At 44.2% G+C, this 23,335-nt stretch overlaps 1 protein-coding gene across 1 annotated transcript in view; it reads right to left on the bottom strand.

Annotated features, from left to right (window-relative positions):
* The window catches only part of gfra4b (GDNF family receptor alpha 4b), a 34,131-nt gene that overhangs the window by 1,826 nt on the left and 8,970 nt on the right, over window positions 1-23,335 (bottom strand). The window contains exons 2-7 of the mRNA XM_042074797.1: window positions 10,486-10,761; window positions 9,825-9,905; window positions 5,989-6,334; window positions 4,170-4,279; window positions 3,006-3,140; window positions 94-257 (exon numbers count right to left, since the gene is read on the bottom strand). Of these exons, the coding sequence (XP_041930731.1) occupies window positions 94-257; window positions 3,006-3,140; window positions 4,170-4,279; window positions 5,989-6,334; window positions 9,825-9,905; window positions 10,486-10,761 (1,112 nt within the window). The remainder of the gene's footprint in view (window positions 1-93; window positions 258-3,005; window positions 3,141-4,169; window positions 4,280-5,988; window positions 6,335-9,824; window positions 9,906-10,485; window positions 10,762-23,335) is intronic.

Raw genomic sequence — 23,335 nt, 5'->3', positions numbered from 1 at the left:
CATCAAGATGTTCATCATTAGATTGAATATTCCTACACTATTCACATTCACATCGCCCCCCCCCCCCCCCACACACACACACACACATCATACCTGTGTGGGTATCAGTGGACTCATTAAATTCTCTTCGGTTTCCATGGAAACAAATGCCGGAGTGGTGCCATAGTCTGACCAGCTGGTGACGTGGCTGGGCTGTCCTGGCTGACTCGGGGTCGGCGTCGGGTCCATGCCATTCTCGAAAGTGTGAAGAGCATTACCTGTTTGTGGGAGAGGAGGGAGGAGAATAAAGCGTGTTGGGTCAGGGCATGGTGTTCTTGTGAGAAGGGTCTTTGGACTCACGACTTTATTTGGCACAAACACTGCTGTTCCTGTTCCAGAGCTGTCCCTGTTTACCCCAGCCTAAGCCACAATAAGTCCTCTCTCTCTCTCTCTCTCTCTCTCTCTTTCCTCTGTCCCCCATCTCTATCTTCCTCTTTCTCCTCCGTCTCTCTCTCTCTCTTTCCCCCCCTCTCCTCTCCTAATCTTGCTTTCCCCTCTGTCTCTCTGTCCCTCTCTCTCTCTCTCTCTCTCTCTCTCTCTCTCTCTCTCTCTCGTTCTCTCCCACTCTCTTTCCTCTGTCCCCCATCTCTATCTTCCTCTTTCTCCTCCGTCTCTCTCTCTCTCTCTCTCTCTCTCTCTCTTTCTCTATCTCTCTTCCCTCTATCTCTCTGTCTTGTGGATTCCTCAGACGCCTTGCTTGTTAGAAATCACAACGAGAGACTTCTGAGGTGGTATCGAGAGGCAGACGTGTTGGCACAGCAACTCAGTATTCCCCTCAGCATCCCCATCCCACCCCCACCCCCCACCTCCCAGAGCCTGCACCTGTCGCTCCATGCGCTCTCATTAACCCGCCGACAAGTCGCCACAGCCAAACACGCGTCTCAGACTCACTCAGTCCCTCCTTTGTTACCGAGCGTCCAGATGAGCTGGCTGCCCAAGGTCTTGGACAGCTAATACCCGCTTTCTCTCTCTCTCTCTCTCTCTCTCTCTCTCTCTCTCTCTCTCTCTCTCTCTCTCTCTCTCTGTCTCTCTCTCTCAGCAGGCATGGGAGACAGAGAGACAGAGAGAGGGAGGAGAGAGACAGACAGAGAGAGGGCACGAGAGAGAGAAAGAGAGAGAGAGGGAGGAGAGTGAGAGAGATAGAAAGAGGGAGGGAGGGAGGGAGGGAGGGATGGGGGGAGCTGCCTGTTCAAACATGTCGGAGTAAAACACTGTGACAAAAGTCAATAATAAGGATGATTCATTATTCATCACATAGAAAGGCCATCCAGAAGATTGGAGCTCGGATGGAGAGCCATAAATCTGAGGCAGCGGAGAGCTTTTGAATTGCCAAGCTGCCGCCCCTACACCTTTCCACGTACATGCTCTCTCTCTCTCTCTCTCTCTCTCTCTCACACACACACACACACACACACACACACACACACACACACACAGACACACACACACACACACACACACTCAGCAACACATCTACCTACCCACTACCCACCCTTCGCCACACTCATCCCCCTGTCTACCGACGCACACAGACGCAAAGGTGAAGTTGAACGCAAGGTCTAGGTGAACCTGAAGCACCACACTCCATCTGCCATCTGTTGGCGATCGTGACAGACAATTTCTTCATAAAAGTCTCTGCACTTCAGCTTAGAACTCTTCTCTACATGGAAAGCAGAGAGAAAACAAGTGATAAAAGAAACTGCTGCCTTTTCGATAAATACATTGCGGTAAGCTGTGAAGCACATGTGAACGTCTGCTGAGTCCATCATGTTACCGAGTGGGTAATTCTATTTGCACGCATGCAGAGAAATAAGCAGACCCACTACTGCTATTCTCTCTGTTCAGAGGAATAAGAAGAAGGAAGGAGGAAATAAGGTGATTTTTGAAAGCAGAGAGAGACAGAGAGAGAGAGAGAGAGAGAGAGAGAGAGCGAGAGAGAGAGAGAGAGAGAGAGAGAGGTGTAGGGGCGGCAGCTTGGCAATTCAAAAGCTCTCCGCTGATGATTCTACTTGTGAATACTTTGGCAAGATGACATGACTGTATACATTTGCCATTGCAAATAAACGTTAAACTAAAATCTAAATTAAAGCTGAAATTGAGAGCGAAAGAGAGAAAGGAAAACAAAACAGACCCAGATTCTGTTGTTAACATCTGAGTGTGTAAGCTCACTTCAAAAACCCCAGCCTCCCCAAAGCACCTTGTTATCCATGGATAGCCATGGATATGCCGGCTGTGCCCTGTGTCTTAGAGAGATCCACATAAGCAAAGAAATGTATGCAGTTTTTAATCCCAGCCTCCCAGTACAGCTACTCTTGTCTCTGCTATAGCTCATTTCCGTCAATGCAAATGTGAGTGTTAAAACAGAAAAACCCATCACTTTCCCCCTGAGAGCTTAAAGTAAAAGTAAATAGGTACTTTCCAGCCAAGCAGCTCATTAAACAAACACCAAGTTACGGTGACTACTCTTGAGGTTTAATGTAGGCAGAATCCGCACCAAGGTTATTCTGAAACGATTACAAAAGCAATCTTTTGCTGGCGAGAGCCACTGTTATGTGTGGATGAAGCACATTTTTCACATGATAGCGTTTCTCGTCGCCTGAGCGGAAACTCTCGATCAGTGGTACTGGCGAGACCAAAGAGCCCAGTCCTTCCAGACAGAAAAAAACGAACAAACAGAACAAAAACAAATCCCCCAACAATATGTAGATTTTCTATTTATATGTGCAGCAACAACTAAATGCACATAGCTTTGAAGCAAACACAAAGACAAATAAACAAAAAACATCTGTCTGATCACAAGCAAACAATAACAAATCAGTCTTACAAATATATCTAAAAAAAAAGAACAACGTTGCCTAATGTGACATTTTCATCAACCCCTGTGGGTACATTTTCTATCAAACACAGACAGAGACTTTAGCATTCTGTCCTACTGCTGCTAATGAGAAAAAGCCATGTATGCTTACTCAGGCAGATGTTGTTGGTGAAAAAGCCTAGGAAGCGTGCGCACTCCTCCTTCTGGTTTCCGCTGGACGCACAGGTGCACCATGGGGCCACACTGGACGTGGAGTTGTCCACGTAGTTGGGCGTCACCGGGCTCCCTGTCAAAGTTGAGGTAAATGAGGCATGAAGACAACGATATAACACCTTCCTCCAAGCATTCACCCAACCATGCACTGTCCAGGCACTGAAATAGAAATTTATGAAGCCTTCATGGTTAATCCCTGTAGACATGGTGAGGGAAGAGTGTGGTGGTATATTGTTTGGGAAATAAACAGAAGGTAATGAAAAGATGTAATAACGTTTGGCTGACAAATATCCCGTAATTTTGTGACTGTGGCTTGTGGTTTGAATGGGCTAGTGAAGATTTCGCAGATGTCCACCCCCCCCCCCGTTGTTTAAAATGTGAAGAGAGAGATATGGAGGATAATTTTTACAGTCATACATCTCCATAATACAAACATACAGCACAGAGGTCCCCCTGATGCAACGTGGCATTCAATTCATGCAATGAGCCTAAGGCTTTCAGACAGAGGAATGATGCTTCTATTTGAAACATCTATTTCAACATTGTCAAGTTTTAGCCTCCTGTGTCCTCCTCTTCCCCCAGTTTGAGAAATTGGTTTGAAAGTAGCATCCTCTCAGAAGGCAAACAGCTATATTTGTTTGAGCTGAGGGCGACACTTTGGTGTGGACACCTTGGAAGAACATTTTGCATTCCTGGTGCGATTGTAGTGAGCATAAGAGAGAGAAAGGGGTCATTTATAGAAGCTGGGTATAAAACTTAGAGCATTTCAGCACTGCAGGCATCAAAGGCATTTTACAAGCAGGAAAAACATATCCTTTGTTTTTCAATACCCACATACCCAGACTCCATTTTAGACTTTTTTCAACTCTGAGACAAGACAAATACATGCTACACACACACACACACACACACACACACACACACACACACACACACACACACACACACACACACACAAACTCCATATCCCCTCCTTTTCAATCCCAGCTCATTTTCTTCATTTCATCTCTCTCTCTCTCTTTGCACTTTTCTTTCTGACTCCAGAGCACCTTACAGCACCACATCTGTTCTCTGCTCTGTCTCCGCTCCTCTCTGCACCCACCGATCAGTCCGGTGTAGGCGATGAGACAGGCCGCGTGACTCCCCTGCTTGCAGCCGCTGGCGGACTGCTCGTCCGGCTGGCAGTCGTACTGGAACTGGGCCAAGCGGGACCTGTGGGGGGAGATGGACAGAGTGGAATCAGGAAATGACCCGGCTCAAACCCAGGTTACCGTGGGCCATACCTGTCAACACTCCCGTTTTTCCCGGGTTTCTCCCGTATTTCAAGGTCATCTCCCAGCACCCTCCCGTTTTGTTATTTCTCCCAGAAAACTCCCGTAATTTGCATGGCCATCAAACTTCATTTTAAAATCATTGATCCATTCAGGTTGCCAGATTGTGAATGAAATACACCCTACACATACACGATCACTTAGTTTCAATTTCAACCGTTTTGTCATAGGCTAAAACCTGGCAACCCAAAACCCAAATAAGGAAGCGGGTGCCAACTGCGCAGCCTGAGTCTCGTCGTAAGCAAGCGGGCTAGTTGAATGGCCTACTCCAGAACTAGCTGTTGTGAAATTGTTGGAAATTTAATTGATTAACACATCACATAAACTGTTATTGAGTGTTGTTGATACACTGAACTTGTTCCCTCGGAACCAAATCTGACAGCAAGCAGCTTTGGAGTTTTGGAAGTAGGCTACAGGCAGGCAGCTGGTGGATACATACAGTAACTGGCATGTGTAAGGTAATGGTAAGGTAAAAGCAACGACCGAAATGCAGTGTTGAAACACGTGTATGAAACGTATTAAATATGCAAACACAGATCCGGTATAAACACTGACCCCCCCCCGAAAAAAAATCTCCCGTTTTTGGAAAGCTAAATGTGGACAGGTATGCCGTGGGCACTTGGCATGGGCCAGAGATGTGCAGAAACCGTGATGGGGTGGGGGGGTGGGGGGGTCTAACAATGGAAGAGAGCGATCAAGATAACGAACATGACAATTCACACACAGGTACAAACAATGTATTGCATAAGAGCTTTGACTGTTATATGAGACAGAACTCATGACTCAAATTAGACAGAACCTGCAAGGGTCCCAATTATTCTGTCGTCAAAGTGTTCGTCGCAGTGATATTTTGGGAGGAGTTTCAGGTGAGCTGTCAATAAGCAGATGCCGGCGTATTCCTTGGCTTCATATCATTAGTGTGACCCTTGGGCTGACAGTGAGTACAAATAATGGTGCCAACCAAAACCTGTAGGGCAACTAATGGGCTGCGAAACCTTATAGGCCTACCGGAGAAATCTGTGACAGTCATGCTGCTGCCATCACATATTCAACACAAGCCCTTCAGTCGTGACAGAAAACATTTCCCCCCAAAAAACGTTGTTTTCTTTCCTTTCATGGGCGTAAGGCTCAGACAATGATAAATGCCAAGCAGTTTGATCTGCACTTTAAATGTGTTATTATTTAGCATAGAGCTGAACTTGATGCGACTGACCTTGCATTGTTTTTGTGAATAAACTAACTAAATGATCCATGTTTGTTTAGCATAATCAATGTTCCCATAAACTTCCCTCCTACTTTCTTGTTTTGATGGCCTTTGCGTCTACTCAGCCGCTGTCTGACTCAGGAGAGACACCAGACACGTACCGGAAGCGTTCCGGTCACGATTGCATGCTTCAACAATTAGCTTCTACTACATTCAATGGAACTGACTACACCAGACATAATAGTTGCACGTACGTTCGAAAAAATCTGACTAGTCTTCTAAAGCTATTTTTACACTCCGTGAACAGTGCACTTCAACTGTCCACCTGGTGTGGCCCAGCTGACTAACCCCAACACGGGCAAGGATGGACGGACGGGCAGACTGACCTGCAGACATAATCGGCGTTGCAGGCCCTCATCTGCGCCAGACAGTTGGGCCTCTCCTCGCCTTCGTAGGAGCAGCTGGGCACGACGGTCTGGCGGCGGCGCTCTGCGCACGCCGTGTCGCTGCACGGGCAGAAGAGCAGCCGGTGCGTGTACTCGGCGGGCACGCGGTCGAAGAAGCGCCGCAGCGCCTTGTGGCACTTGGGCTTGTTGCAGAGGCCTGAGCGCGACGAGGGCTTGATGCAGGCCGATACATACTCGGTGCGCAGCCGCTGGCACACGTCGTCCACGTTGCACGCCTTGGCCGCATCCAGGCAGCGGTTCACCGCCACCATGCCGACCTCGGAATCTGTTGTTAATGTTGGAGCAGAGCAAGAGAGAAGACTCAGGCAACATGTAATGAGATGACCTACACAAAAAAATACTGAAGCATGCAATAATCAACCAGTATGAAGTAGTAAATATACAGTATTAAGTATGCAGTAAACAAACAAACCAATCCTTTGTGCTATAGATTGTGGATTTCCTGCTGTACATTGGCTGATCAAAAATCAAACCTAAAAAACTTGAGGCAGGATAAACAGCAATGCACTATTAGCAGGCTCCAGTCCATACTATATGTTGTACCTGGGATCTATTAAGGTACAACATGTGCTGCCAGTTGCTTGAATGTCCCAACAAAGAACAATAGCTGAACAAAAAAATATATCAACAAAGCAGCCAACAAAGAACATGCTTCTAAACCCTGATGATGTGGGCTCTAAGCAATTTTACAAAATGCCAAATAAAACACGACAGAAACTGTGTTCCGCTACTCTACTTGTTTTGGAACATCAACGAACACCACCACTCGGTGAGTTGCACAGTTTTGAAAACGAATGTTAAGGGTTGTTTTAGAACATGTTTGTGCATGCCTGTAGGCAGCCACTCTGAAGTAGTCAAAGGCGATTCAAAACGAGTCAGAAAAGTCGAGACAGGACCAATCGTTTCGGTGTCCACCACTCTAGTTCATCCAAAACAAACCAGAAAAGGGACTCAAAGTGCTAAATACCGGAATTTTCCTTTAAGAAGGTGAGGTGGGGTGTTTCTTGTAGCTGTATGTATTTTTGGACATTATATTGAAAGAGGTTTGTTCTGCTTATCAGTATAACTCTATGGAATTCTAAAACTTTGAAGCTCAATATCTCAGAAATACTCAGAATGAAGATAGAACCTTATAATTCTAAGGGGACAAAAGCCAGTAGCTTGATTGGCCAACCAAAGAACCAAAGCATACACAAGCAGCTTGTGTATGCTTTGGACAGGATTCTCTTGCAAGTGCTTATGCCCTAAATAAACACATGCCTTTATAAGCATAAATATGAATAAATAGATGATAAACTGATACCCAGGTCACTGTTTAATCATTCAAAAGATTCCATTTAGTGCATGTTCATTATGGGCAGTCAAGCGTTAGTGTTTTTAAATGCCTTTAAGATTAAATAGCCTTTAGAAGCTAAATTATAACTTAATTTAAATGTTCATTGGCATTAGAAATTAATTTATATATACAGTACAAGCTTCAGAGTAACAATTGGCAACAGCTAAACAGCATATCAGATCTATTCCTCAAACTTAGTGACCTTAGGTGATTACGTAATGTCTAAGCAGCTAATAAACTCTTCCTCATGTGTATCAATGGCGGGTGACTACACATTTTCTTGCAGTAACTAAGTACATTTACACAAGTGCTGTACTTATGTAGCCTGCGATTATGTGGTACTTTACTTGAGTATTTCCAATCCAGGCCACTCTACTTCCCCTCCATTACATTTCAGATGGAAATATTGTACTCTAAACTCCATTAAAATTGGACAGCTTTAGTTACAAGTTACCTTCTAGCTGACGTTTTTACCCACTGGATAATATTGGACATTTTTAAAGTAGCCTACAACTTTTTAAATTGCTGAACATCAAACACCAACCTTTTTACTTCTGACGTATTATTAAAAACAGTCTGTTGTCAGGGCCGCATCAGATGTCTGTGAGTTGTTAACAGCTCCACTGAATAGGCTAATACTTTCCCCCTACACAAACGGTTTCATTTCAGCCGTAGATGTTCAAATTACCCAATATGTCACAAATTATAAAAGATTTAAGAAAAAATCCTAAAACTGAAACAAAAAAGATTTGTGTTTCTTCTTTCTGCTCTCATTAATCATCTCACAGATCTCACATCTCCCATCAGATTTACCAGATGTCTCTCTATTTATAAAACTGTATATAAAGTAGTTTAGACTCATTCTAAGTTGAGCAGCTTCAACAACTAGATGACCGCCGCCCAGTCCTGCACATTCTCTCCGCAAAAATAAATCATGCTTGTCAATTTGTCTCCATGTCCTACTCCAGCCCCTACTCTTGCAACTTTTGTGTATGTAAATGAGTGTGTGCAAAGTGTGGGTTTGTTTTTGTGTGTATATGTGCTTCTCTGTGTGTGTGTGTGTGTGTATGTGTTCGCCTGTGAGTGTGTATGTGGGGGTAATGGGGTGTGGGTGTGCGTATGTGTGTGTGTGTTTATGTGTGTGTGCTTATCTGTCTGTGTGTGTGTGTGTGTGTGTGTGTGTGTGCTTATCTGTGTGTGCATAGATTGTGTGGGTGTGTTTGTATGTGTGTGTGTGTGTGTGTGTGTGTGTGTGTATGTGTGTGTGTGTGTGTGTGTGTGTGTGTGTGTGTGTGTGTGTGTGTGTGAGAGAGTGCGTGCATGTGTGTGTGTGTGCGTGTTTATGTGTATCTGTACGTGCCTGTGTGTGCATGTGTGTGAGTGTGTGTGTTCCTGTGTCTTTATATGTATGTGTGTTTATGTGTGCGTGTGTATGTGTGTATGTGCGTCCGTTTGTGCATGTGTGTGCATGCGTGTGTGTGTTTATATGTGTATGTGTGCGTGCCTGTGTGTGTAGCTGATATAGCCCCCCATGAACGGAATCATCTAAGGATATCATATAATAAAAAAGTCAGTGGGACCCAAGAAGTACTCTACATTCATACTTTAACTACATTAGCTGTTAACACTATATTGTACTTAAGTATTAAGAATTGTTCATGCCTTAATGTCTGTATTTACAATGACCTGAATACTCCTACAGAGTCAGGAGCCTGGTGGTTGTTTACAATAAAAACCAAATTGAAATTGCTACAGTAAATAAATCAACATAGGCTAGCCAAGAAATTATATTTGGGCATGTTATGTTAGAACGTCAAAAAAGAAATAGGTAAAAGTGAAATAAATGCCTCCAAATCACAATTTATTGATTAAAGCTATCAGGGGGACACACTCAAAGGCAGGAGGAAATGAAAATAAGCATTACATCTCCCCACGCCTCTCCAGGTCTATTTTCCGAGAGGGCAGAGGATATTTCTGTGGAGCCTCTCTGGCTGCCTGATGCGAACATGGAGATCACGCACGGGGGTAAATAAAATCTGAGAATAATTTTGACCAACAACAATCTGAGGAGGAAATTGCAAAGGCAAACAAACAAGCAGGCCCAGGAGAGGGCCTATAGTCATTCCACTCCAGCACAGAGAGGACTGCGTTAAATTTAGCCTCCAAATTAAATGCAGGATCCGATGCCCAGAAACAAACACATCCTTTTAAATGAGCTTAATTGTGCTCAGACATGTGCCGATACTTTCATTTGCCAGTGCAAGCCTGCGGGATAAATAGTGAAATCTTTTCCGCCTTGGGGCTAGCCCCGAGTCAACTTGAGAATTAAAGGTTGACCAAAATATAGGGGCTTTTTTTAAGAGAAAAAGGGGGAAAAAGTTAAGTCCTCATAGTTTTTTGGTGGTGTGTGGCGAGATACCTGCAGCGATGGACGCCAGGCGCACATAGTCATAACCCTTCTGCACGGCCTCGTAGGGATAGCTCTCCACCAGGTTGAGTCCTGAGAGAAAGAGAGAGAGAGAGAAATAGAGAGAGAGAGAGAGAGAGAGAGAGAGAGAGAGAGAGTTATGGTTAAGGTTGCAGCTGAATGCCATTCTAACAGCTGTCATTAAAAGATAAAGCAGGCAGAAACACCTCTGGCTATTGCTGGGGCTGCAGTTTAATTTACGGTCGAACAAAACGGTGACAACCATGGAACTGAAACCTGGAAATGAAATCCTTCCCCTGCTGGCCAACTGGGAGCTTCCCTGAGTCTAGGTGAAGCTCTGTTGGATCTTATACATCAGCATGCATTGAGATGCATCTATATAGGATCTCCTGAAACTGAAAAGCCTAAGAACCACCTTCCACACAGACTGTAAATCACTTCAAATATGCATTCATCCCCTTGTCCTTAAAGCATGTGCTCTATGAAAAAGATGACTGAATTAAATTCTCTGTAAAAATCATAGCCTAACATTCCAAGCCTTTTCCAGACTTTTTTTTCAAGAGTTAAAATTCATAATTCCATATTTTTCCAGACCTGCAACAGGCAAGCAGAGCCAGGCTATTTTAAAAACGAAAAAAATAAAAAAAATCACCGTGAATGCCCGACTGATGGAGACTCCAGTAGATGCTCAGGCAGTTCTTCTCCTTCTTCATGCCCCGTCGGCACTGGCAGCCATGCAGCGGGCTCGAGAGCAGCGCTGACACAGCGTTGGCACACTGGCTGCGGGCGCCGGGGCCCAGCTTCATGCTGCCGTTGCCGGCCACACACTGGCGTAGCGTGCGCAGGCGTGGGCTGCACGTCTCGTCACTGGAGCAGGAGTCCCCCGCCAGCAGGCAGTCCGTCCCAGCAGACAGGGCCTCCTGCAGGGCTGTAGGCAGAGGGGTGGACATCAGCAGCAGCAACAGGAGAGGGGCAACAGAACAGGTGGCACATGGTGGACAAACTCAAAAGCTAACTGATTAATTAATTACCTGCTAACTGATTAATTAATTAACTTCCTAACTTATTACCTATACCCAACTGATTTACAGACTGACTGACTACCTAATTAACTGTCTGACTGACTATGTAATTAACTGACTGATTCATTAATTAATGAACTAACTAACTAATCAATCAACTGAATAACTATCTAATTAAGTGACTGGCATAATGATTAACTAACTAACTAACTAACTAATCAACTGACTGACAAAGTGCATAAATATTTCTACATGCTCAAGAGGCACACCAATCCAACAAGTTGTCATGTAGAGCAATCTGATTCCTGTCGTTAGATTTGAATGTTCTATGAGGTAACCATTATAAAGGCAGATAAGGATTAGAACCAGATTTTTGTTTCAAAGACTAGACCAATGTTAAACAAGAATCTCATTTTCTGCCATTTTGTGCCATGCTTAAGCAGGAAATCTAACAATGTACAACAACCTACTGTATAAAGGGATCAAAGAGAATGAATGCCCATTTATATCTTTCTGTTTCTTTGTCTCTCCTTTTAAACAAATTCTCAAACTGCAAAGATACTTGCTTTGAAAAGTATCTCAAAGATGTTTGCTCAGCCAGTGGATGTCTTAGGGCAAAATAGTTTGTGTTTAATTTAGAACTGAAAGGTTTACAGAAACACATATGCCCCAAAATGCAAGAGACATAACTGGTAAAAATTACGCACAAGCTGCACCTCAGTCAATCAGCCTTGGAATTTAATTGCAACAGACAATGGCTCATGGGCAGATTTAAACAAGGAAGTACAAGATAATTCCAAGCGGTAACAGTTTTATGCCAGTTATGTGCCTTTGCTCTGGAGTCCCAAACTTATTTTTTCTGGACTGAGCAAATATTTAGACATACCCCTCCCCATAAAGCATACACAGCAATACTCCAAAACAGAACGACTGAGTAGAATTCAATGACTACATTTTCTCTCTTTCTTCTTTTTGCTTCACATGTTTGTGTTCTACCATGCTTGGCCAGAATGGCTCAATGGGTTAAGAAAAAGCATGGAGAGTGATATGTTGCAATCAAGACATCACAGAAATGCTGGGAACTTTTCAGACGTGTGAATACCCCAGTGGAGGTGGTGTGTGTCTCATGCTCATACACCAATAATCAGATGATGACAGATGACAGAATTACATTTCTTCTTATCTCCTACTCAGGTGTTTCAGGGTCTGGGCAGGATTTGAAGGAGGAGAGGGACGGGTTAGGATGGCGGTAAAATTTCCTCTGTGAAGGTTGGCTGGCCAACTACATAATGCATTACATTATTTTACACTTAAATTCCGTGGAGCAAATTGATGAAGGATTCAGATCCCATTTATCAGGACACATTCTCTTCCTTTGGCAGCTTATATCAAAACAGTTGCAGTAATAAAGATTTCCCTTCATTTCAGGTGCAATCACTGTCACATGGCTTACGGTATGTGGATGGTATGCAATGCATTAACCAGATGCTTGTCAATAGTGAGATTAATCTAGCTATATGTAAATCCACCTATGTGTATAACTGAACAAAACAGTAAAAAGATGAGTCTTTCACAGAGACAGCAGCCAGACCAGAAAATTAACTCATCAAAACCAGAAGACTGGTGATGCTCATGCAACGAGTCTTCTTACATGAATAGGCTACTGGACATTCTGAAGTAAATCATTTATAGACATTTATTGTTGAGATAATCCATTCCCCTAATAAACTAGTTATTAAAGTAGTTTCCTGTGTATTAGCCACATTTGTGTATAAACCGCAGGACTGTGTTTTATGCAAGTTAAAAAAAAAACCATATTAATACCATATTAACTACCCCTGTGTATTACAGTAACCTCAAAGCTGAAGAAACTTTGCAAAATCAATGTATAAACCTAGGCTAATAGTTGTGAAATGACTGTACATTCGTACGTATAGCTCATTATGCGTTATGAGTTTTCTAAGAGGGTGGTACAGCATTTCCAGCTGAAAGCTTTTTTGACACAATACGCAACATAACAAATCTGTTCAAACCAAATGGGGTGCTACATCAATTCCACTCTTGAGACTAGCACTACAACAATCAATGAGCACCACCTTCATTGCCTTTTTAAAATGCCTTTTTTCTCTATGGGGAAGCCAGCCTTCATTGTGACTTGCTCCATCTTGCTTTTGGAAACCACGAGGAAAAAATTTCTCTGAGTGCCGTATCGATTACAGAGAGACAATCTGCAGGCACTGAGAGGCTCCTAAATAGCCACCATGATTGTACAGACGAACAGTACAATTTTGGCTCTATGTTCTTGCTTTAATCCTGAGGATTATTGACTCTGTAGCGCAGCGTGTCGCTCTCTCTCTCTCTCTCTCTCTCTGTGGCTGATGCCAAACCCTCCCACAGCCCCTCACCACACCCTCCATCTGACTCAACAGGCCAATGGGATATTGACCAGGGAGTGGATCGGCAGCACAGTTGGCAAAAGGGGCATGAAAAAACACTCATTAGTGTAAGATGAACAGACATTTTTCTTACATACTCTATCTTATGAACGTGACATTTTTTTCTGTATACTCAAAAGTGAGAGTTAAGTTAAGAGCAAAGCAATACATGCATGCAATAACCAATCTCGTTAACACCAGCAACAAGCAAGCAAATAAATAAACAATCAAACAAACAAATATGCAAGCAAGCAAACAACCAAATATGCAAGCAACCAAATATGCAAGCAACCAAATAAATAAACAAATCAACAAATAAACAAATACGTAAGTAAGAAAATATGCAAGCTGTATTGTTATTTGTCATTTGCTCTAGATAAAAGCGTCAGCTAAGGACTAAACTGTATTGTGGTGATGTGTGAGCTATATATTGTACTGCAGGTATACATATGATGGGAAAGGAAACTTCTAAGCCCATCTGTCACAAAGGTGAAGCCTGTCCGACAGTCTGATGAGCTTGAAGGTGGAAAAGCCCTGACTCTCCTCCCACCACACTTGTGTCAGTTTTGTGCTGCATTGGCAGAAGCCGGAGTAGACCCCATACATCAAGCATGCAAATGAGAGTTGATTTGACATTTCCAATAAGCCTGTCTCAATGTAGCAGTCGGGTTTAGCCAATTAACCATGTCAGTAATCAATTCCCCCTAAGCCTTGGCTAAGTCTTCACTTATCCTGCCACATAAATCACCCTCAGATTAGCTGATCACTTGCCCAGATGCACTGGCCTAATGATCCAGTTTGGAGGGAATAAGATTAAAAATGAAAGTTAATGAACTGTGCTGGAATGACACAGACAAAACTCCCCCATACCTGTGGCGCCCCATGGTGTTTGCCTGCAGGGCGGGATTCTATGATTAAATGTCAAATGATAGCTTAATCATCATTATCTGCACGCTCTAAATCTGCGTTTTTTTTTCACTTCGGGACAAAAAGAAGAAATTTAACCTTGAGAATGAGTGTCATAACACTAATACCTTTGCCATCTATAAAAGTGCACATCAAACTACATGGAGTTATTCCAGCAATCATTATCACACTGTTCCAATAACGGACACAAAATCAATTTCAAGGACACGCTTTCATAATGACCATATTTACAGCACTGCATAGCTCTTCATATGTATATATATAGTATATATACTCTTTTGATCCCTATATAAGTATAAGTATATATACTCTTTTGATCCCGTGTGGGAAATTTGGTCTCTGCATTTATCCCAATCCGTGAATTTGTGAAACACACTCAGCACACAGTGAACACACAGTGAGGTGAAGCACACACTAATCCCAGCACAGTGAGCTGCCTGCAACAACAGCGGCGCTTGGGGAGCAGTGAGGGGTTAGGTGCCTTGCTCAAGGGCACTTCAGTCGCGGCCCACTGGTCGGGGTTCAAACCGGCAACCCTCCGGTTACAAGTCCGAAGCGCTAACCAGTAGGCCACGGCTACCCCGGCTCACATGCACAGTGAAAATATGGCAACAGGAGATGATCAAACCAAAGTGGATCAGAACAGTGGTAGTGCCACAGTGGTCATGACACCCTGTGCCACTGACGTATTTGGACCAACTGAATCATTTGTTCAGTCCAGAGGTTTCCGATGGTGATTCAACATTGTGCCCATGATTAAAAGCATGTGATTCAGCCTCATTACTGAACCAGCCTTTCCAGCCCTCGTAAGTAATTGTAAGAGGGAGATTAAGCTGACTCATTCCCATCCTTGAATGTTTTTTCCGACTCCCGTTTCTACTGATCAGAGTGACCCCTGGGTCTGCTGTTTACCAGTAAAGACATCCATGACAAAAAGAACAATGCCCTCTGTTGCAATTAAATGCTATTTCAGTGTGTGCTTTTTGCTGTGCGTAATGTGGGTACACCTGTGACATCATCTGTGTAGCAGAGTAATTCAGTCTGAAATATGTTGTTTAACCTTTCAAATGGGTTAACTAGACCTTTCCAAGGGACCGTTCACTTTGATTCATATTAACATGAAACACTATCATTGAAACATTGCAGTAGGCTGCCAATGGTTGTAGCCAGATGGATTAAAAGCAAATTGTATTACAGCTTTAAAGCTTACAATGTTCACAGTCAGCCCCTTTCAATATAACAATGTTCTTTTTTATGGCTCTGAACCATATGCAATTATATATAAAAAAAAAAAAAACATTTTACACTCACAACTGATCATTTTCATGATTTAAGCATTCAAACATTTCAAACAGCATTCTCCTTCAAATATAGCAACCCACTATTTCCTTCAAATATACTTTTTGTCAAAGGCTTTGTCAAAATAACAAGACCAGAATAACTCTTGGAGTGCAGGTACTTTTAGCCATGTGCACACCAACACATTAACATCAAAGGCAGACCCACCCCCCTCACCTCCCCCCCCCAAAAAAGACAAAGCAAAAACTTTTAACTACTTTAACTTCGTGCTGCAATTCGCTTCTCCAATCTTTCTGAAAGACATCAAACATATTCATGTAGACTTCAGAGATAGCCAAAAGCAAAGGCGTTCTTGCTTGCAAAATGTTTTGATGAGGAATCAATTCACAGAATTAGGTTTCAAGTGAATTGTACTCTTATGATGAATGCTGGTCAAAGTCATTTCCAAGCCCTCAAAGCTACTCTCATTTAAGGAAATGCATTATGTTCATTGTTCACAATCACTTCAGCAACAGTCACTTTCCTTATGGACAGCACCACTTTAGCTGAAATTAACACTATGCAACCGACCCATGGGACAGGAGTTTTGCATATATTTATGCATCACAGGTAGTAGGCAAAATATGAATACTCCTTTGTTACAGATTTACTGATTGACTGGAGCTGAAAATAACTACTCTACTAACTTTTTGAGTAGTTTGACTGTTTTTGTTTCTTTGTGAAGTACATAAAATATGTCGGCCTCAAAAATTAATTGCAGAACCTACACCACCTGCATCCCACGCGTCAGTGACGAAAGTGTACAGCCTGCCAGGACTGAGTGAATACGCCCCTGCTATGTAATTGTGTGCTGTGTGAAGCCTGTGGCTCATATATTCACCCACCTGCCAATCCCCCATGGCTACAAGCCATTGACAAATATGGGCTTTGTGATTAGTCAATGTCCATTACCTCGGGCAGGACATGATCCTGGTGTAATCTCGCATGGTATAAAAGAGCTCAGTTCAGTCTGCCTGTGTCAGTGTCAGGGACCAGTGGCAAAGAAAACAAGTTATGAATTGCCATCTTTTTTGTCCCTGATTTTCCTGCATGCCACTGTCAGATCTGATAACTCCCATCAGGGTATGCTGGAGAGGGAAGGACGGTGCACCTCAACACCTCTATGGATTTATTGGAGTAGGTGAGTGCAGAGTTGCTAAGCTTCGTGAAAAAAAGGAAGAGATCGGCCTGGAAGGATAAAGATCTCAAATCAGTGGAGATCTGAAACACTGTTGCAATTTAGCCCGGAAAGACATTTCAAATGTGGGTCCAGAGAAAGGGAGTCGTATGAATAAGAGAAACACACACACACACACACACACACACACACCACCACCAGCAGTGTCCTACAACTGTATGACGGTATTTGATAAACAACTATCTGTGACCTGGAATCCTGCATGAATCCTGACACACACCTGAAACCTTGCTGGCTCTCTTGTACACTAGGTCATTCTTTAAAGTCTTGGGAACCCCTGTACCTGCCACAACAAAATGCTGCCTCAGCAGTCGCCGAGGCCCTGGGCAGGTTGCCAACGTCCGTCCCCCTCTCCCGAGGGCTGGCGGCATGCTCCGGCGCGGTCACAGTCGTCTGGACCAACGGCATTACTGACCACAGTGGACCTGCTTATTTATTGACCCGTGCTGGCGCAGCTAGGCTCTGTGGGAGCAGCAACACACACACACACACACACACACACACATACGGACATGCACACACACGCATACACACACACACACATACAGACATGCACACACACGCATACACACACACACACACACACACACACACACACACACACACACACACACACACACACACACTTATAGCAGCAGCACTGATCTCCCAATTAGATCCACACAATTGGCCACCTCCGAAGGTGAACAGCAATATTCCATCCATTTAGGTAGCTAATAGGTAGGAGGTGGGCTCTGACAGGCAGGCAGCACTTTCCACAGCTACGCAACACACAAGGAGCCGAGAAAAGGCAAAGGACAACCACTTACGTATGGCCAAACAGCAAATAAGGGCTATTTATTATTGTAGATAAAGTCTTTATATTGAGTGTGAGTTGTATCGTGAGTTTGTGAGTTACAGAGGTGATTCCTACCACATATCTGTTCTTTTAAACCAGATGTTTCTAATTAGCACAACTCTTCAGCCAGGTAAATAAGCTAATTACTGAGATCACGTGTATTACGTAATGGCAGGACTTTCTGAACTTAAACTTTTCCACCTCTATGACTGTGTCTGTGATGTGTACATCTAAACATGCTGAAAAGAACCAGGTAAGCTTGCGTTTGGATGCCACAATAGTATAAGTTGTGGACAAGACGAGAACCAGCAACCTTTTTCAACAAACACATGAACAGGGCATGTGCACTGTGCTTTGTTCCCTCAACTATATATTATATGCCAAACAACGCCTTTTAAATCTACGTAAAGAAAGGCTGTGTGACGCTGAGAGAATCATGGCTCCCACTGCTGAAAGCCTAGTGTCTGTCTGATGTGCTTTAGCACGGCAGAGGTAACATGTAGGCCTAATGGGACACTCAGAGATGATTGAGTTCTGAGGGGTCTTCATCTTGAAAAAGCGATGCTTCAGACAGGTACTGTGTGGAGATTATGTTGAAAGGGAGAAGAGTGGAAAATAAAGAAAGATTATTGAATAAACACATTGTCCGAAAACACCAACATATTGCACTGCTCTTCATTGGCTATTTAGATCCACGCACACCATTTCCAAGGCCGCGGTTGTTTCCACAAATACACAAGCCATCGTAATTGCCACCTGAGAATCATTCACACAATAACTTTCCTCTCGTGACAAAACAGCATGCCATATCTGTCCAAACAAGCAGGCCCTAATGTCACCAACAAGAATGTGTGAATGAGGAGAAAATTCTTTCAGTATGCAAAACTGAGCATATCTCGTCCTCCCCTCTTCTCACCGTGGCAGCTTTTTTCATTTGATTTCTTCCTCTGACTTATAAAATAGATTTTAATTATAATGGAATGAAGTTGCGGAAGATTTGCATGAGCCATGGCCAGCTGTCAAAATGGAACCTCAAGGTCGACAAAATGGGTGTTTTTATCGCAAAGCACCAGTGGTGGCATTATGGCAACAAAGACTACTGGCTTCTAATGGCGGCAATTAACTTATCACCACACGTCTTTTCAGTCTGCTTATTTGAGAAGATGACACATCAGATTCATTTTTCTTACAGAGATAGGGAGGAAGCTATTGTGAATCGGAAAATGTTAGCCATCAAGGATCCGCAACCAGACGAGCATCGGAGCAAATAGCAATCCCAAGCTCTGGAGCTGCTGTGCTGCCGTGCTGCAGTAGAGTTGCACTCACGCCCCAGACTGCTGAAAGCCACACTCATCTCTAAAAAAGCTATGCTAAGAATGAAGAGATGCCTGAATTCTTTTCTTTTTGTTAGACATCGCAATGAAGACCAGTCTTTCTCTGTTAAATGGAAATACTTTTGAAGTATCTTTTGATTTTTTTAAAACTTTTTTTCAAAATACCTTTTTTAAACATCATGTCCTGAGGCTGTAAATACATCCTTTCTAAGTGAATAGCTGTTCTGCTGTTATTGAATTGCTGTTCCGCTGTTTCTTTGACCATGCAGCTGGCTGGTTATACAGGTTGTATACGGTCAAAGGTGGTCCGTCTGTCATCATGACCTGATTGAATAGACTCACAGCCACATGGTGGCATGATGTAGAGTGGTCCTCATTACTGAGGCGGGTTAGTCGGACCGAAGGCAGGTGGTAACTGAGACCGTAAATAGTAAATAGTTGTCGAAGGAGGTGATTTGATGATGGTGCGGTGAGGTGGTGAGCGGTGGGGAGTCTGGTCTGAAAGCGCTGCCGAGCTGAAGTGGTGGAGCCATCACGCCGCCCAAACTGTCTGTCACTGGGGGCGACAGCTGTAGGAGGAGGACGAGGGTCCATGCATGCTAAACACGCCGTCAGTTTGAATGATGGGCTCTTGCGCTGATGAAGGACCGCGGGCGTGTGTGCGCGCGAGCACGTCAAGCCTTCCTGGAGGCCTCCGGTGCTTGCTAATCAGGCCGAGGTAAAGTCTCGCACGCATTCAAAGGAAATACTAGCAAGACATGCGTTAAGTTTTTGGGAAACTTTTAATCATTCTTACTCTCTGATGCAATAAGACCGTCTTCAAGCCAGCTGGTGTTAGCTCTCTATCTGTTTTTCATCTCTTGGCTCATTGTAATCCCTGTACAATCCACTGTTTGCATCATTAACCATCGTTACAAGGCTTAGAGTGCTACTATCATCTCTGTGCTATCAGAGTCGCTTTCTCAGAGTGTGCCTACATACAAGGAAATCATCCAAAAATGTACTGTACACACGCATTATGAATACATGTATGCAAATGATTACAAACAAGTCATGGTTAGGTCCATCTTAGGGTTTCTGCAACTGAAAATACTTCTAATGGCACAAGGAACAAAGCAACATATTCTCTCAGAGGATCAGCTCAAAGGACTTATATTATCGACCTAGGGCTTATGCAACATCTTTGAAGGGCTTGTTGATATTACATGATTCTCATTTCACAGTTAGAACAAAAAAAAACATACATGTTAAATGCGCACTTGAAAGATCATCATGCACTGTGGTAACTGTGATTGTTATGATGTAAAAGAGTTGAAATTTCCGCTCAAATGATCTGTCATGGACCACTCCATGTGATCATCTAATGTTGTCACATCTTAATTACACATCTATTATCATGTAGCCACTGAAAAGACAGGCACAATCATCGAAATAGCTCCAAGGGCACTTTACAATGTATTCTGAATGGTGTTCTTGTGCAATGGATATGGGGGGGGGTTTGTTCATTTCAGTGTAACACATTTGTCATTTGTGATTCGCATCATACTCGCTGGCAGGGTGCTCCACGTAGAGGGCGACGGCGAGCGGGACCAGGAAGCGTTACTAAACGAGCCCGTTCTGGCGACGGTTCTGAGCTGAGCGAGACCCGATGACGAGCCCCCGATACAGACGCTGGCTCGCGGCGGCCGCGGCCCCGCCAGGGAGCAGGGACGATAAGACATCACGCCGGAGCCAAATCTGCACCGACGTTGAGCTTCTGAGCACCCCCCCCAACCCCCCCCCCCCCCCCCCACCCCCCCGATGGCGAGGCAGCGTTGGCTGAGGGAGCTGTGAGACTGCTGAACCACTGGTGAACCTCAGCGCTGCTTTCGTACCGTCGCCAGAGCAAATGTGATAAATGACAAGAAAACCAAGAAAAGAACCGGACAAGCCCTTAAAGGAAAAGGACAGCAAAGACCTCTTTGTGGGTGAAGAAATGTCACTGGACCAAATAGAAAGAGAGAAGGAGAGTGTGAGAAGAAAGGAATATGGAGGTGAACTGTAGACCTTCTGTGGGTCCTCGAAGGGGACTCAACTGCTGAGCCACTGCTCACGTACAGTAGTACATGCCTCTGGGTTCAGCATCCCCTCGCTGGGAGAGGTCATGCTGTGATCCAAGAGGTTCCACTGGGCCACTGTAGGGTCGTCACCTCTGGGTCTTTGCGAGGAGTGAGATGGCTGAGAACACAGTCACACGTCTCCCTGGTGTTCCATTTGCACACTCTAAAGGTGAATGGCAACATGGGATTATGGCAGGAGCCATCTGCTTACTTGTCACAGGAGACAGCCAGTAGGTAAATGAACCAGGAGAAAAATCCTCATCAACACTTTTTTATCAGGTCGTTTTCTGTTTACACAAAACGCTTGCAGAGACAAAAAAATAATACACATTCCTCAAAGTGAATGATTAAAACCCTATAATGCGTTGTGTTTTACAACGTCTTTTTCTGTTGGCTTTGTGGGTATTAGGTGCATTATTTTACGTGCCACAAGAAAAAGAAAAGCCTTGGGATGGGATTTCCATTTTGTACTCTAAATGATATTGATCCTTGGAGGCAGTCATGCATAATGAATCTGACTCATTATCAAGTGAATGAATAGTTTATAAATGGAAGAGTAAACTTCTAAATTGAAGTCCACCCGGGCCAGCCGTTTATGTTGGCTCGGCCAACGATAACTACTGCCCTGCTCTGCGTACCCCACAAATGATGGGCACACGTGAGTGATCTCCATTAGTTATTGGTGCCCACACTGGCAGATGAGTGACAGCTCCCAATAACAACATTTCCTGACCAGCCATTACTACTATTCAGTAAGTATCACACGCTGCATAAATGATGACAGTGCGTGGCGCCAGACAGCGCACATCGCGAAAGGACGATGTGAGACAAACAAACCGATAAACGACTGGCTAATCATATACTGAGCCACTGCTAAATGAAAGCACGGGTCACCCCCCCGGGTGACCCCCCCCCAGCGATGAGGCAGCAGTTACATTAGTGACCTTCAGACGCGGAGAGCCAACTCTTAAGGAAGCAAGGCGGTGTGTCCATCGCCTGATGGAGGACCCTCGACTCTGCCCCCTGGTGGTGGTCATAGTCAGGGCACTCAGGCTGCAATTAGTGGACATGTGTGTGTGTGTGTGTGTGGATTACATGTGTGGTGTGTGGGCATGTGTTTGTGTGTGTATGTGTCTATGAGTGTATGTGACTGTGCAGGTGTGTGTGTATGTGTGAGTGAGCAAGCATTTGTGTGTGTGTGTGTGTGTGGGTGTGAGTGAGATAGAGATAAAGTGTGTGTGTGTGTGTGAGTGTACATGCATGTGTGTGTGAGACTGTGTTTCTGCGTGAGTGTGTGTGTATGTAATCGTGCATGAATGTATATGTGTGTGTGTGTGTTCGTGATTGTGCATGTATGTGTGTACACGTGTGGGTTGAAGGGCCCTTTTTAATCAATTGTGTGCTTTTTAAGTAGCCACACATGTACAGCCTATACCGTATTTAAATCACAGCAGGCTAATCGTTTCCCCTCCAGCTCATCCTATTTACCTTTGAGACCACAGTGGCACAAATTGATGCAAATTGGTGCAAAAAATTCAGCCTTGGAATACCGTGTAGTGGTGGACTGCTGCCTTCCAAGGCCTCCCTTTCCTGTTGCCTTTCGTCTGGGGCTGTGAAAGTGGCTTGAGACAATGCTTGTCTTGGTAATGTCGCGATATAAATAATTAAAACCGAACTGAATGGCCCCCGCTCTAGGGGTTTCAATGATAAGTTGCCGTAACAATTCCATTATAACCACCTGAGTCAAGGCCGTCTTTTGAGATTTCTCATGATAATCGATGTTTGCAGTCCAAAGCAGAGACATGTTTGAGATCAAGTGGATGCACAAAAAAATCCACAGAGACCTCCAATTACATACATGTTTCCAACATGGCCACAACAACACAGGTGAGCTTGATATCAATTTCCTTTTTCTTTACACAGAGTCAGATGCGTGAGAGGCTTTGCCTTCCTTCTCGTCTGATGATTTACTTTGTCTCTGCAGGACAGGAACTGGCCAAAGGTGGTGGTGATGCTCGCTCATTCTTCCTAGACAATAGATGGAGACGGTGTGTGTGTGTGTGTGTGTGTGTGTGTGCATGTGTGTGTGCGCGATACCAAGCCTGGCCCGCGCGATTTATTCCTTCACGCTCGCCACCCAGGAGCGAGGAAATAAAATATGATCTGTCGTCTTCACATGCACCCGCCAGCGTGCCGGTGTCAGGGACGGCGACGCCAATTCAACTGCGCTCTTTTATTTAAGGCTGAAGGAGCCTGTGAGAGACACCCCCCCTAATGGAAACACTCCGTCAAGGAGAAGGACAGAGGCGGG

This window comes from Alosa sapidissima, chromosome 20 (genome assembly GCF_018492685.1).
Source record: "Alosa sapidissima isolate fAloSap1 chromosome 20, fAloSap1.pri, whole genome shotgun sequence".
NCBI lineage: Eukaryota > Metazoa > Chordata > Actinopteri > Clupeiformes > Clupeidae > Alosa > Alosa sapidissima.
This window is presented reverse-complemented; position numbering and strand designations above follow the sequence as displayed.